General features: G+C 31.8%; 1 protein-coding gene across 1 annotated transcript; it reads left to right on the forward strand.

The window, feature by feature from the left end:
• The first annotated feature begins 3,208 nt into the window (after positions 1–3,208).
• Positions 3,209–10,231, forward strand: LOC148284399 (tektin-B1-like). Its single transcript, XM_088240672.1, has 6 exons — positions 3,209–3,417; positions 5,057–5,273; positions 5,474–5,688; positions 6,880–7,102; positions 8,419–8,642; positions 9,612–10,231. The coding sequence occupies exons 1-6, from the start codon at positions 3,209–3,211 to the stop codon at positions 9,796–9,798; spliced, it is 1,275 nt and encodes a 424-aa protein (XP_088096798.1). The 3' UTR covers positions 9,799–10,231.
• The last annotated feature ends 7,514 nt before the right edge of the window (positions 10,232–17,745 follow it).

The following is a 17,745-nucleotide window of genomic DNA, read 5'->3' on the forward strand; positions in this document are numbered from 1 at the left end:
ACAAGCACTCTGGATTTTAATTTTTAATCCACTCGAAATTTTGTCAAGATATTTCATAGGAGACTTTAAATAATTTTGAGAGGGAAATATGAAAAAAGCAAAAAAATTAAACTAGGTATTTAAAAAAATATATATATATACAGGTACATTAAAAAAAAAAGCAAAAATAAGCATTTACAGGGCTTACGAACTGTCACCAGCCAATGACAGGTTATAAGTTCTGTCATGACTTCCATGTTTCATTTTAAAAATTTTCTTCCCTGTTGAAATGTTTATCAATCCTAAATATTCATATTGTTCAATTCACTGCCAGATTCAAAATGGCCATTTTAACTTCAGGACTAAAATAACCAATATTATTTGTTGTAAAATCTACAATGATAAGAATTACAAAGATAAATAGTTACTAACATAAATAAAATTATGAAATTAATAAAAAAAAAAAACATTATATTTGGTAAATCATCATCATTCTTCGGCACCTAATATAGATGCATCAATCGCAGCGTATCTAGATCATTTTTCTTACATGAAGATTAGATGATCAATCATACGCTTCAGGTGCCAGTCCAGGGACTATGTCGCGAAAGCGATGAAACCGGTCACTGGATATTCCAAATTTGTGGATTAAAGGATCACTCGTCTTTTATTTATTTAATAAAAAAAAAAGTTTTTTGCTTAAATTTGTATTATTTTTTGATTGGGGATTTGATTGAAATAATTAAGGATTATTTAAAAAACTTTTATTATTATTAAACATGACCCAACCTATCCTAACCTAACTTAACTTCACATAATACAATTATGTAGTTAAAAATTATTGTTTTAAAATTAAAGAGGCTAAGCGAACTTTAACTCTTTCCTCAAATGTTCATTCAACAAACGGCCTAGCCATTTAGTTGAATATCGGCATTTAATAAACAGTCTTGCCAACTATTTGGCGGCGACATGCATATTATTATTACTTGTTGTAGGCAAGCAGCCTTTGCGGGTGTGCCTATATATCTCGTGTACTTACTGCATTCTGCATTTTTGTTGTCTACTTTTGCCTGCTTCCCTCAAAAAAGCATCCAAACGTTGCTTTTTTTAAGGAAGCAGATGGACCACTAGGCTTGGCAATTTATTCCAGTCTGAAACCACCCCGCTAGAAAGGAAGTTTTTCTTGGGATTGAGGTGGAATTGGGACGATAGAGCTTCCAGTTATGACCCATAATTAATATATTTTATGTATTATGTTTTTTAATTATTTTAATTTTATGTGTGTATCTTTTTTTTCTCACCCCTATAGTTTAGCTAGCAGTATAATGAAATAAATAAAATAATTATATGTTTTTGAAAAAGATCACCACCGACGAACCATATAAATTGGCTTGACGAGTCTTGTAAACAATCTTTGTATATATTTTTTGTGTACATTGTATTTTAAATATATTAATTTAAATAAATAAAAAATTCAAATAATACTATAACTTGCCTACTTAATTTATGCTAACCTAAACAGTACAATAACAACAATGTTGTTCCTATGGTTGACAATATTGATCAAACAGTTTTTTTACCTCTCCAGAAAGTTCATTTTATATTCCTGTTAGGTAATCATAGCTAAAAATTCTTAGTTATTTAAATAAGGTACCTACATCAGAGGAACACATTGAATTATTTTTAAACTTTAGTGTAGATAATATATTTAGTTTTTAAAATAATTTAATAGGATGATAATATGTATTCACATTACACACCTTCTTATATTATTGATTATTACTGGCCTAGTGGCCACTAAATAATACATTTATATTATGTAATATGTAAGTAATTTTTTAATGTATGTATATTTAATTTTTACAATAATTTTCAATGTACGTATGTGTATTTTTTGTATGATTTTTCATTTATCACATTTAGACTTAATTTAGGGAAATACGCATAAGATATTTAGTAATCACACAAATGGTTCATTTAGGAAAAGTGGCTAATTTGTTAAAAAAGTCTGGAATGTTGTGTAAAACTTTTATGATTGATTGATAATTTAACTTAGACAGGTGACTCTTTTGAAAGGGAATATACATAATAAGTCTTGGCTTCATTCTTCAGATCTTTTGACTTATATGTAATTCACAAATTGATATTATTAGTCATTTTACTGTCAAAATCAAACAGTGATTTGAGTCTGATAATTTCGTTAAATTTATTTTTTAAAACAAAAAGTCGGACAGTGAGGAAGTTCAGTGTCTTTTTTTTATTTGTTAATAGACTATTAAAGTAAAACAAAAAAAAAAATATGTATATCGTATTATCAGCGCTATAATTTTTTTAAGTTTTTTTTTTTTTAAACTTCACGTGTGACGTCAGAGGTTGTTCTCTGTTAGTTCTTCCGATTGGTTCATTTACGGTAAGCCAACCAGATATCCTTCACAGCTCTCATATCATTGATTGGTTCGTATGAACCTGTGACGTCGATCAAAGTAGTGCGTTATTATTATTTGTATCATACATTTTCAAGAAACTTTGCCTTACAATTTAATGCTCTAATTTTTACCGCGCGCAAGAAAACATTTTTCGTATCCAATTTCCCGTAGGGCTGAAGTTCCTCATTGTTACATTTTCAAATTAATGTTATAATAATATAATTCAAATTCAGCGCATTGATTTACTATGGATTACTCCTTTAGTTTGATTTTTTCTTTTGACTAGTAATCGAGTGAAATGGTCACCATTTTAATTTTATATTGATGTGCCAAGGATTATTTTTTAATGATGTTTCTTATTTTGTATAATATTGATGCTGGAAAGGAAAAAGTTACCAAGCGACACGTAGCAACTTTACAGAAGAGCCAATTATTTTTTTATTTTTTTTTAAATAATAAAGAATCTCAAATTTTAAATTTTTATTTAAATTATGTAGGGTTCACACAAAAAAATATGTGCATGAGATGTTCTTATTAATTTTTAAAAAAACCTGAAAAACTTTAATTGGCACTTTTGTAAAGTTGCTAGATGGCTTGGTAACTTTTTCCTTTCCAGCATCAATATTTATTGTGCTTTTTTGTTTAAGTTTATTATTCCTCCCAACACAGGACTTTGGTCCCATGGAGTTGGGACTTGTATCCCAAAAATTGTAAATTGAATATTGTAATGCGAATAAATAAATAAAATTGCTATTTCAATCATCTTTCTTTTTAGTGACATTCTAACAAAAACATTGGTAAAAATGAACACTTCAGTTGAAGTTTATGAAAAGCAGGTGGCGCGCAGAAGTATGCCAGATTGGCATATGGGCCTGAACAAGCTTCGAGATGCTTCCAGAACACAGCGACACGATGCGTTCAGTATGAGAAGCATGGCCACACAACTCCGGAATGAGACAGCTGTCCTCACAAAGTGGGATACTTACAAAAACAATGACAGATTGAGAGATAGGTACTTGTGCTAAAATTTTTTAAATGGCAATGATTTGATGTTTGTATTTCAGCATGTTTTGAAATATGTGTCGGGTTGTGGTCCCGTGGCTAGTGTTGCGGACTCACGGGCCGGAGGTCAGAGGTTCAAACCCCACTATACCCCAACTTGATTTCCATTTTCTAATAGCGAGTTATTTACAACTCGTTGAAAATGGCCACCAAAATTGAAATATTAGGGTAAATTATAAGAACGCTAATATTTCTTCTTTTTTTTAAATAAAAAAATATGATAATGAGATTAATATCAACGTAACAATGTTGGTTTTGAACAGTTTGAATAGATGAATAATCAATTTTTGAGGTTTTCTTAATCTTTTTCTTCCTCTTCTTTATTTATTAGCTCTTTCATCTCCTTACTGTGGTGTTCTAGCCAGTGTTGAGTTTTTTTAATGAATTTACACATGTGTTAATATTATATACAAGTTAGTGTGTTTGTATATTTACAACTTGATGCCATTTGTAACTAGATATTTTGAATCGGGTTGTGGACTCACAGATCAGAGGTCAGTAGTTCGAACACCACTCAATCCCAACTTGATTTCCATTTTCCAATAGTGAGTTATTTACAACTCATTGAAAATGATCACCAAAATTGAAATATTTGGATAAATTATAAGAAAGATAATATTTCTTTTCTTTTAAAAATAAATAAATAAAAATACATTTATATTTTGAAAACATGTTTATTGGATAAGGACAGGAGAGTTAGAATATGAGTAGGGAATGGAAGGTTGATATCGGAGAAGTCGGATAGGAACTCGGGATAACAATAAAAAAAATATCAAGCATCCAAAAAAACCATGGTTTAAATCTTCCTCCTCAAGCTGGCAATCGCACATGACAGAGTCCCGTGGATTCTGAACAGATGAGAACCATTACAGCAGTGCCCAGTCATGTCAAGTGATTCTGCATATATGGAGGATGTTTCAAGCTTGTTCGGAATCACTTTGAAAAACCAAGGCTTTTTTGTTACATTTGGTTTCATTTGGAAACTCCTCATCATAATGAGGAGATCACTCCCTGGCTCCATCCCAAATCACTGTCTGCATAGACTGTTAGGGTCAGCGTGTTGGATGTTGTAATTGATCTGATAATAATATGTAAAAGCAAAAATGTCACTTTGAAATTAATAATACTGACAACAACAGAACACACGACTAATTTTTAATCATGATATACAAACTTCTGAGATGTAAAAATGGCTCTACTCTATAAGTTTTACTGTATAAACTTGACTACGAGTTGAAGTCCCGTAGTCGAGTTATATTTTTTTATTTAGAAAACATAATAAAACAAAACTTTTTAAAAAAAAAAAACAAGTTTTCATAGCTTAAAAAAATAGAAATAAAAAAAACACTCACATAAGTTAGTATTTTCTATAAAGTTAATTATTTATTTAGTATATAGTAAGATAAATATTATTTTATATATTATTTCTCCTACTAGCCATCTAAATTATTGAAAAATGTTTTGAGTGCGCCTAAATGTTTATAGACAGGCTGGATTTCACTCCCTGGGGAGTTATTAAGATCTAAATTTATTGCAACAGAGAGGGAAAACTATTTATCCCTCCTAACACTTGGTTCCACTTTTCGTAGGATATTTGATGTTGATATGTGGCGTGATGAGCTACGGTGCACTCTTGAAAGAGTGCAACAAGAAATGTACGCCCTTGGAATAGAGAAAATTAATACAGAAAAGTGTATGGACGCCTTACACACGCCTTTCTCTGTCATATCCGAATGCCTTTCTAACAGAGACACTCGTCGCATAACTGAAACTACAAAAGATTATCTCGATGATGAATTGAAAAAGGTGAGATATTTTTAACATCGTTTTTAGAGCGATCAAGCGATTTAAAAGGAGAATGACTGTCTGAATTTTTCTTCCCGCCATCTGTGAAGATTTTGATTATGTTACAGTGACAAATCTAAATTATTACTAATCAAATTGAATAACATATTTTTATTACAAACTACCTTAAAATATATCAAATCTTTTTGCTTTCGTTTTAGGAATTACAGGTAGCCGAAAACAATAAACAAAACCTCATAAATGTATGTTGCGACGCTTGGGAAAAATTGTCCCATCTGGAGTCAATGAAGAGGAGACTAGAAAATGAAATAAACAATAAGGAAAACACCATAAGAATTGAACACGAACAATTGAGCATGGACAAAAACAGTGCAATGATTTCATATAAAGTTGAACCGTTCAGAATTCTCGAGAAGTATTTATACTATAATTTAAAAAATAAAAATAGTTTAGAATAAAAAGATTTTTATGGCCAATTGGTTGTCAGTAATTTGCTTATTTAAAATGTTTTGATGTTATTGTATCTCTCTAGTAATCTGTCTAAAAAGGTTAAAAAATCGTAAAAATCTAAACAATGGCTGATTTTAATCCTGGCAATACCAAATTGTATTTGGCTTGTTTTGCGATTGGTTACTTCAAGGTCACTACTGTTTTTAAAGTGATACCATAAGATCACCAGCGCTCTCAATTATGTTTTCTTCTTTTTTGACAAAATGTCCATTCAAATCTTTAATAAACCTTCATTGACAGGCACTCACAAATTAACATAGGCTTATCAAATATTCAAATGCACTGTACTTATCTATGTTTACTATTTGAATGACACCCTCCTCTCTTCATTGTATAGTGTAGATATTTAGTAAATTTTTAATAATAAAAAATGTTTGCATGTATATCAATGTTTTGTTTTATAATGAAAATATTATAAAGTAATATTTTGAGTTTGTCCAAATTTTTGTAGACAAGAACTGGATTCAACTCCCTAGGGAGCTGTTTATATTAACATATTACAACAGAGATGAAGAACATTTAAGAGAAGGTAATATAGAAGTCTAAGCATCTACAGGGCTTATGACCTGTCAATGGCTGGTTTAAGTGGCCACTTTACACACTGTGTAACATTCACCATTCTGCCTATATTTGAACATCTATATTCCTTCAATTCTTTTATCTGTTGATGTTTGTGAAGTTAAAGAGCTGAAACCTTTATTTATGCGGGTGAGATTCATCCAATTGAATTATTTCACCTACATACTAGGCAACACCTGAAAATATTAGACTTCTATATTACCTTCTCTTAAATGTTCTTCATCTCTGTTGTAATATGTTATTATAAAGTATATAAAGTGTTTAAATAGATACCTAAATAAATTACTAAAATAGCGCTACATATGTTATCAATATTGTGAGTAATATTTACGTCATAATTATTAATTATTATTTTATCGATGTGTTATTATTTGGTATATTGTACCAGCATCATATAAAGTGCAAAAACTTTATTAACATAAGCAGATTTTCATCATAAAAAGATGACGTCAAATCAAATGACATGATTGTGTATTTACTCTATTAACCAACCAATAAATACATGTGTTTTTTTAAGTTCGATTACTGAAGATGGATGGCTTGACTTTACAAAGGACACAATTAACTTGGCCAATTCCATAATGGCGGAGTCTAAGTTTTTGAGGGAAAATATGTTCAAAGCTCGTGAAAAATGTACCAATGACTTGAACGCCCAGAAACAAGTTGTAGAACACGCACTACGCAAGAGGGTATTTGAAACTCAAAGGTCTAGAAATGAGTTGGAATGGCAAATAATGAAAGTAAGTTTGTATAAAAGACATTGCATTATAGGTCGACCAGCCTTATGTGGCAGTTTGATAAGGGGACTAGTGTAGGATGAATGCTGTTGTCAGGATAGTAAATAATTTGTTTTATTTTCTTAGTAAAGTAATATTAAATAAGCATGATCTACTCATAGTTAAATTCAGGAACTACTACAAACAATATTTTTTTATGCAAACTTTAACGGCCTCCGTGGTGTAGTGGTCAAGACGCTTGACTCACACACGGAAGGTTCCGAGTTCGATTTCCCGGTGAGAACACAAAAATTGAATGTGATTTTTCTCAAGCCAGGGTGTTCTGTGATATAATTCACTTGGGCCTCCTGGCCTGTTCTGGTGCAAAAAAAAAAAACATTTTACTAATCTGTAAATATAAAACCATTACAATTATGCTAAAAAGGGGTGGTTTTAAGCGAGTCAGTGTAAACAATTCACGGAAAAATAGAAACTATTTTTAAAATAATAAGTAAGACACATTAAGGGTTACACTTTTTTAAATGAATTTTTGAAGAGTTTAATAACTTTCAACAATTCCTAGAAAATTAAATATATCAGTAATAGTAAAAAATCAAATGCAATAGTAACAATTTTTAAAACAGAATAGTTTAGTCTTCATTTTTTTATCTTTCTTTTTTTTGTGGCTATTTTCACCTCGCTACTGGGGTGTTCTAGCCAGTGTCATGTTTTTTTTTGCATAATTACACATTTTTATGTTAGTAAGTTATATTCTTATTATTAGAAGTAGGGGTAAGTGCAATGCAAGCTCCCGATGTCACTGCGACCAGTGGAGATCTAATGTGACGAATCCCCGTGAATAGTTCTCGCCCCCCAAGACCAGGTCTATAAGGAGCATGACTACTGTGTGAAAGGCGAGTGTTTTCATTACCTCCAAGCTCAGATCCGTAAAGTATGAGGTTATTAGGTAAGGGGCAAGCTCTTTAACATCCTCAGGTTTAACCAGTGGTCCCCCAAGGATGACGCTCCTTTTATGATGTAAATCATCACATTCACATAGAATGTGTATAGGTGTCTCCTCTATTAATTTATGTACAAATGTTAGTATCTAATATTACACTGTACATTGTACAAAGTTTTATCACACATTCAGTTGAGAGATCTCATTTTGATGGCATTTAGCCTACATTCATCCACGTTTTTTCACTTCCATAGATAAGGGTTGACATGAGGGCTCCGTTGTGAAGGCCTAATTTTGCCTACCGCGACAAACATTAGTTAAATCTTGTTGTTTTGGAATCACTTAATAATGAATTGGACGATTGATTAACCTGTTTTAGAAGAAAGACAGCATGTATAAATCGGCAACAGAGATCGCCATGCTGGAAAATGCCCTCGATGCGAAGATAAATGTTGCCAAGCTGGTGGAAACTCGTGCTGAGAACAGAACATATCGCCCGCGCTTGGAACTCGTGAGAGACAAGGTACTCGATGGACTAGAAGAGGAGTCTAAACACGTGCAGCAGAGTATGGCCCAACTTCACAATAAGATCACACAATTAAAGTAAGTTTTGATAAAAAAAATATTTCAACACTGACTAAAATTTCATTTGATTAATTTTGTAAAAAAATATACAAATATTATGAGTATGTCGAAATGTTTGTAGACATGGTCAGAAAGCGCCGCGTCTGGACTATATGGCGGGTGGGGCAGAACTTCCCTTCCGCTATTTTTCAAATAGCTTTTAACAGGTTGAGCAACATGTGAACAAGGAAAATCAATGTCTCGTGTCTGGTCCCCCATTCTGGCCGTTTTTCCTTCAATACTCTCTTTAAACTAATCAGTTGTTGTCGGTACAGCTCTTCAGTAATTGTTTCACCTGGTTTTAGAAGCTCATAATACACAACTCCCTTCTGGTCTTCATCTTCAAACTTTTTTGGCTGTCCAGAGTTGAAACCACTCAAAACACTGTGATTTTGCAAGAGCATGTTCCCCATACAGTTTCACGAGCAAATGATGACTTTCGGCTGCAGTTTTCTTTGCAAAAAACTTCCCGCAAATGCTGTTTTTTTTGCCAATTTTCAAAATTTTCGGTGGTTAAAAAAAATACAAGCTGATTTTGGCAGCTTAAGAAAAGAGCTTCAAAATGACATGTATGTCAATGATTTGCTACACCGCATCCACAAGTATTGACATCTAGTGTCAAATTCCGGTTTTTAAGCTATAGACCTAATATAATATAAAAGTGCATAAAATAAATCTGTCCTAAAAAGTTGTGTCTAAACAAAAAGTCTTTAGGATTAGTGGGTAACTAATTATAATATGTTTCTAAAAGTATAAAAAATAAACCCCATTTTACAGCACTGAAACTGAAAAAAACAAGTTATCTTGTTATATTGCAAAATATTGTTTGTTAGTGGAACCCAATTTCATATAAATGATTCAACGATATGATGATTATAACAATGATAGAGGGGCTGATTCTTTTTTAATCGGAGTTGTTTTTAAGCGCTATTATGATTTTCTTTTCAGGGCAACATTTAACTCATCCGAAAAGCTTCTACTCAACTTGGAGAAAGAGCTTGAAGATAAGGAAGATACTCTAGAGATAGATAGTCGCTGTATTGAAATACGAGCTCCTCTTGCGATATCGTACCAAACTCAAACTCAACGAAATATTAATCTCGTCAGGATGACAAGGGATCAGCTTCCCTCATAAATGTTATCTGAAAATTTCTGCTCTTGCGATATCGTACCAAACTCAAACTCAACGAAATATTAATCTCGTCAGGATGACAAGAGATCAGCTTCCCTCATAAATGCTATCTGAAAATTTCTGCAGCAAAGTATTTTAAATCATGTGTCAATAATTCGTAACTCAACTCCTCAAGTACGAGCGTTACCATATCGCTGCTTAAATTCATCGGCCACAAATAGAAACTTGACTTTATTCAGTAAAGCCAATCAATGTTTTTGACATGAGTTTTTGCTTTTTTTAAATAATCTTCCTTTTTATATTAATGTTTTCAATATCATTAGATGCGTTTTCAAAGCTGTATCTATCTAATTATGGAGTTTTGTGCTAACTATCTAACCTGATCGTCTTAATGGTACTGAAACATGGCAATCTCGTAAATCAAAGAGTAGAAAAACACTTTTCATTTGTATTTCCTTTATTTTCCACTTGTTTAGAAGTATAACACTATCAAAACAGGGCGTAGATGTCAATTTGCGAAGAAAAGGCGTATAAAAATAGGAGAAGCGAGGTCCGTATTCAAAGACAGAGTAATACGGCGTTCTATCCTCTACGCCTACCCCCGCGGGGGGAACGGCGTTAGTACACACTCCACTGATCAAACTAAAATGTTCCACTGTCTCTTAATTCTGACTACAGTCTGCCTCAATCTGCCCGCGTTCCCCTCTTATAAAGGAGAACAATTAGTTTTTATTATAAACAAATAGCCAGCGTGAAGACGCCATAGTAAATAATAAATTCGTCTAAAACAAAACTGCGTAATTCCAAACATGAAAAAGTTCTATTTCCTTTATAAAAAATATTACGCAGCAAATCTAAAAATTTAAGAGCTGTACATACGAATTGCATTGTTCAAAGAAATAAATTCATACCCAAATATATTTTTCTTAAAGCGCCCTGTTTTACCTACCCTTATAATGTTACAAACACAATACACATTGTTTCTTATTCATGACACAATAGTCTAAAAATAATGGTAAAGCAAAAGTACATCTTTAAAGCTTTAAAACTTAAATACAAGTACAAAAAAATGTTAGTATTAATTACGTCATACAAAAAAATATCCATGCGCTTACGCGATAAGACATAATCAGAAGACTTTAGTAGGCCAAATAGAAAAATAAAATATTTTCAGAAATCTGCTCATAAAAGGTCCAAACATAACCCATATGTATATTGTTAAGTGTCCTCGTCACGGGTAACTCCAGTGAGGTCACATTATTTTTATTATTAATCATTGTTTATTATGTGGAAAAAAAAAATAAATAAAGCTCTGAAGTTAGTCACCAAAACGCAAAATTCTAAAAGGGCTGTTGTGGGATTTAGGTCATTTATAATGCGAGTTTTTTTTGATGGAAAAAATGTGATTGATTTGAATCTCATTTTTAGATTTGTGGTCCTTCTGAATTTGAGCAGCGGTATGATAACAGGGGACACTGCCATGAAACACTATCCTCACTCCAGTTTTTAAGTAAATATAGTTGCATTTACTATATTTTAGCCACAAAATATAATATGTCCTTTAGTATGTGGTTCGCCACAATGGAATATGCAGTGTGTAGAATTAATAGAAAATAGTTCATAAAAGACAAAAGTACTCGTCCTTGAAGGGTTAAGAGAATGCGCGGTCCGACTTTTCTTCATAAAAATGTATTTCTGTGTTTTCTCCCTGGATTATGGCACTAGAGCAATTTTTTTACACACTATAGCTAAGTTTTTTAGTCTATTTAGTTTTTTTTTTTTCATCAATATAGGTATAATTTACACACTTATTGAAAGTCAATATATAAATAAATAAATAAAACAACACAAAGAGATAGTCAGGTTTCAATAAATAACTACACATTCCAAAAATAATCAAATAAACTAACACAAATAAAATAATACTATTGGTTCCATATACAGCTATCTTCCATGTACTCATTAAGTCCATAATAGGCCATTTTTTATGAAAATTTTGAATTTATTCTGTCATAATTAGGACATTGTCGGATATTCTATTGTAGATGCGTACGCAGTGCGCAGTGCCCCACAATGATGTGCTTATCTTACTTGGCTTCAATTTCGGGATTACCAAGTTGTCTTTATTTCTAGTATTGTGATTATGATTGTCACTATTTTTTTTAAAGAGAGATATATTTTTACGCACATACATAATATTATCATAAATATACTGACTATATTTATTTATTAAGGAAAAACTACAGTTGTTATATAAGAATGAAAGAGTTTTACCTACCATTAAAACTCGTATTATGTTGCCTCTCTTATCCAGAATATGTTTACGTGAGATAGCATCTCCTTTCCGGCCGGCGTTTCATTTTTACGCACATACATATTATCATAAATATACTGATTATATTTATTTATTAAGGAAAAACTACAGTTGTTATATAAGAATACAAAATATAAAAAATAGTACATACATCCAGTTTAAGTTTTTCACAAATATAATGAGAGAACATGTTACACAGTAAAGAGAAAAATAATATATTATTTAAGACATAAGAAAAAAAAGAGCTCGTAAGAAGGTTAAGGGATGAGGAAATAGAGTGGAGGAGTGGAGGAGAGGGATTTTCATAATATAGTTGACCAATTCAAAATTTTGATATTATAATAAAATAAACATAATTAAAGGAACATAAACTTATTACACACTGACAACTGTTTCATTTTAGAGTGTTTCAAAAAGAAAATGGGAATACGAGACCTCGATTTTGTCAATTTTCCGTCAGCTGTGCAGTTGTCTTTATCACACAGTACTCGCGGAGGCATCTGCGAGAGAGCGGCAGAAAAAGTATATTCAAACCTATTCATCAAACTGCTCCTCGCTGCATATCCTCTTAATAATAATTAGAAATAATTCAAAAGTATACTCACATATAGTATATAGTCCAATAGAATCGTAGTATTTCAATACAAATTATAATAAAGCATAATAATTGCTTCAAACTATTAACGTACTTAATATTTGTTAACTATAAATTATTACAATGGTCAGTAGACCACTCTCTCGCGAAGGATATATGATTCATATCATTACGTGTGTATGTAGTTTAAAAGCGCAGGAGCTCTTTTTGTATACATAATTATTGTAGTAAATGAAACACAATTGTATTTGAAATAATGTCTATTTCCACGCTACATTTTAATTCCAACTAAATGACCTTGAAAGTGCATGGCGATAACACTACAATTAAATAATAAAAACTATAATACTTAGAAAAAATAAAACCATAAGAAAATACTTCAACTGTTAAACTTGTAATCACCGTAAAATATTTTTACAAAAATATCTTAATATAAAATTGTGACCAATCATACCATAAATAATCGATGCAAAGCATTCAATATTAAATATATTTCGATCTTAAAAAGAGAACTACGAACTAGTAGATTTAAACTCGGGAAAAAGGATCAATGTATAATACATGTATAATAGTGCTGGAAGATTTGGTGATATTTAAAGCCACCAGGCTGTATCAAAAGGCACAGAACATTTCGAGGCATTTTCTCAAGTTCATCTATCTTTAAGCTTGAGCACTTAAATTTAAGGTACCTATATGAACACAACACCACACACGCAACCACATCTCGACTATAAAGCCCCAGTGCTGTCAGCGCCGAATTCACTTAAAAAGGCCAGTAATCCTATATGACAATTGAGTTACAAAACCCGCATTGGAGGCTTTTAAAATTATGTTCCCTCACTGATATTCATTAATAATTTTCCTTGTCCAATCAAAATCTTTATTGCTTAACTGTTCGCTCTCTTCTAGAATATGCTTCCGTGGTCTGGTATCCATTCTACGCGAATCGCATAAATCACATTGAATCAGTCCAACATCGCTCGCTTTGAAAAGTAGCGTGGATGCTTGGACTAGAGAGAGGTAATTATTCTTATGCTGATTTAGAGTCAATGTTAAATATTTCTAGTCTACAAAAACGTAGGACTAGCATTGATTACATATGTATGTTCGGCATACTAAATGGTATAATCGATGTTCCATCATTACTGGGGCAAGTAAAATTCCATATTCCGACTCGTAGGTCGAGAAACAATGAAGTTCTGTTCATCGATAAGCATAGAACAAACAATGGCCCATATTCTCCAATAACCTGTCTTTGTCGTATTGTTAACTCAAGACAAGATCTGGACTTTTTTGGTTTCAGTTTACAGCGATTTAAACGAGCACTAAATAAATAGTCCAGATCTTGTTTCGATGTCCCTTATGCTTGTCAATGCTTCTTTTCTTTAAAAAAAATGTTTTTAACTATTCTTTTATTGTAATATTAAAACCCTATAAATTGTATAAATGGACAATGTCCGTTAATAAATAAATTATGAATAAATAGAACTGCCACCCTGAGCATAACCTTCGCAATCATAATTTTTGTGAAAAATTAATTGTTAGTATGCATATTTGGAATCAGCACAACGAGATTTATATGAATCATTTCTACATATTTTTATATTTATATTATTTAGCGTATTTATACTCAGCATAACCAGCGTAAATGCTGCATTTTAAGTCTCCTTACATTTAAGTATTTCCATCGTAATAGCATTTGCTGAACAAATACTTAGCACAATATTGTGTTGCACACACTAGACATAAGCAACCTGAAAGTACATATTATGTAATTGGTATGCTTGGGGCCTCTTGGTTTGTACTGAAGAAATACTAAGCATAATGAGGAATTTCAGCCCTATGGGAAATTGGATGCAAAAAATGTTTTCTTGCTCGTGGTAAAAATTAGAGCATTGAATTGTACAGCAAAGTTTCTTGAAAATGTATGAAAAAAATAATTGAAAATATTTTAATAAAAACGCAATACTTTGATCGACGTCACTGGATATTCGGTTGGCTTGACGTAAACGAACCAACGGGAAGAACTAACAGAGAACAACCTCTGTCTGACGTCACACGCGGAGTCATATCAGAAATACAAAACTTGAAATAATCATAGCCTGATAATACGATTTGTAAAAAAATATTTTTTTTTGGCTAAGTTTAATAGTCTACTAACAAATAAAAAAAAAAACAAAGAAAGACACTGAACTTCCTCATTAATTGGTACTTACAGTGCTTTTAATGAGTAACATGAAAGAATAATTTCACATGGTTATGAAAAACGCAGCCAGCCATAGGAAAAGTGAAACTGGGATAATAGCACCTTTGTGAAAAGAGTGAGTAATCAAATCTACACATCAGTTGGAATGTTTTTGAATTTGACAAATAATAAACAATGAATACATTAGTTTTTTTATATTACAAACGGATGGAGGATTGATCAAATAGGTGCGGAGGTTTTCACCATTTCCATCATAATCGAGGCCCTGGCCTGTTGTAAAGTAAATATTTTTTTAAATATATAAATTTCACACTAAAGTCACATGACAAAAACAACTATCGTTATGTCCAGAAAAGGAGGAAACCAACTTCTTCCAATAATATACATATTTACTGTAGAAAATATTTGGGAACATCAAAAGAATGTAACTTGACCTAGCTAAGCACAATAAAAATATTACTTCTTATATAATTTTTTCATTTTTGATTACTCTACATATAAATATTCTCCTTATTAACTTCGCAAATAATTGACATGTTGTAATTTATAAATAGACATACATGTTTAAGTGTGACAAATACGTTTTAAGTAACATTTTACTAACTGAACTCTTGCTAACATTTTCAATAATTATTAAGGCCCTCGGTATCAAAGATGGCCAAAAGACCTTTTAGTTATTGAATTCGACCAGTTTCAATAATGCATGATGCTATTTCTTGCACTTTATAGCTAATGTTGATGCGAGCTGGGTACCTACAGATTAACAAAACAAAATACGTTCGTGAAATATTCACATTTCCATATTAAACATGGTTTAAAATCACCTGGTATTAATAACCGAAATTCCCATCTTTACTAGATATGCAAAAAATGCATGTAAAAATGCGATATGGATTATTTTATCTTACTTTTTTCATGCAACCGTTTGGTCCATTCAATTTAATAAGTTTATCTAGTGCAACTGGCTTCTAAGTGATTTAAAACTATAGTCCTTAAAATATAGCTTGATCAGAATGACAGCTGTCAGCAAAACTGATGACATAACTTTGTAGTAACGTCTAAGGAGTGATTTTTATTGACACACGAAAAATCATTAGTATCTATCTGGTAAGTTAATTTATTTTTTAATACAATGCTTGACATATAAATCAACATAAATATATAAAATCAGCTTTAAAACTAAAAAAAAAAACTAAAATAAACCTAATTATTACTGACGTTCTTACAAGGTTACATCATTTTGCAAAAACGTTAGAGACGGACAAATTGATCAATGTAAATTGATCGAATAAAAAAATAATTCATTTGATGTTGTTCATGAAAAAAGTATAAATGTCTTATTTTTTGGTGAATAATTGTCTTAAACACACTATAATAGGCTTGTTTTTGCGTTTCTATATTAATTTTCGGAAACTGAGTTTCATGTTTGCACGAAAAATCTGATAAAATCGATTTGATCGGAACATGTTCAGTGATCAGTAATTTCCCATCACTATTGACATTAGTTTGGCAGCTGTCATCTAATCAAGCTATATTTTAAGGACTATAAGTTTATTAATATTGTCAATGCGAATCTAATACCGCATAAATCATTCTGCAATACCAATGGACAGAAGTAATACTCTTAACCTTTCCCTTACTGTCCCAAAAACATTCGCGCGTTACGGTGCTGCGAGTTGATGAAAAAGCGGTTATGGATTTGCACCAACGGTATTGTGTATAAATTAATTACTTAAAAGTTCCTTTGGCTTTTTTGATGTTAAGGGTTTCTACAATTCCTGGGATGGTATTCTGAATCTTCACTGAGAGCGTTTAATTTGTGGATTTTTATTTTTGGCATGTTACTATACTTTGCTTCATATATGGCCACACTGGTGATTAAACGTCAAATAAATACAAACACGCGAAACCAAACATGAGATTTTTATTTAGAACATTATTGCGACCTCAACTCTCCCTTCCCGGTGATGTGTAGCCAGTACACATTTCATCTAATAACTTTAATATCTCCATAAATATAATAATTGATGGGTTGAGATTTTCGGTATTCCTGCGTTATACATTTACGTATTGGTACAAACGTTTTTTTAATTAAATAATTAAATGATTAAATAATTAACGCTTATGGGGAACATAAAAAGGGTTTTATCAAAAATCGGAGATATCACCAATACAACAGAAGGTTTACCAATGTGTCGCATGTTGCATTCGTAGTAAAAGAGTAATCCTAATATATAATTGTCTCGCATACTCTTTACGTCTCACTCTCGATAATACGGGTATATTTGGGAGCGAGAGAGATAATTTAAATGCATCACACGTGCGGATAGCAAAGTTTCTTGTACTTCTGCCAGACGCCCATTGGCTGCGTTAGTAGCTGCTCGGCTTTCGTTGGGGGCGGTTCTTTTGCGTGCACTGAGAGAATGAATAAGTGTTTTTTTTTCATGTTTTTAGCAATTAGATTAAAAATAACATCACCTTTAACTTCAACAATAAATAATTGAAGCAATTGCTGATGAATAATCCATTTTCTCTTTTTAAATCTCTCATTTTTTGCATGTGTAGTGACTACACAGCACCGTAACGCGCGGAAGTTTTTAGAACAGTAAGGGAAAGGTTAAGCATTACCCGAAACAGTTAATCTGGTTGAATTGACCAAACCGTATTCTTATTTTTTCATTTTATCAAACAGTTTTATACATCATTGGACGTTTAATGATCAGTGTGGCCATATATGAAGCAAAGTGTAGTCGCATGCAAAAAATAAGCATCCACAAATTAAGCACTCTAGGGGGTAGAGAAGATTCGGAATATCACCCTCGATTGAAGAATAGC

This window comes from Micrasema longulum, unplaced genomic scaffold, assembly GCF_059751315.1.
Source record: "Micrasema longulum isolate JH-2025_06_02 unplaced genomic scaffold, ASM5975131v1 h1tg000126l, whole genome shotgun sequence".
Lineage (NCBI taxonomy): Eukaryota > Metazoa > Arthropoda > Insecta > Trichoptera > Brachycentridae > Micrasema > Micrasema longulum.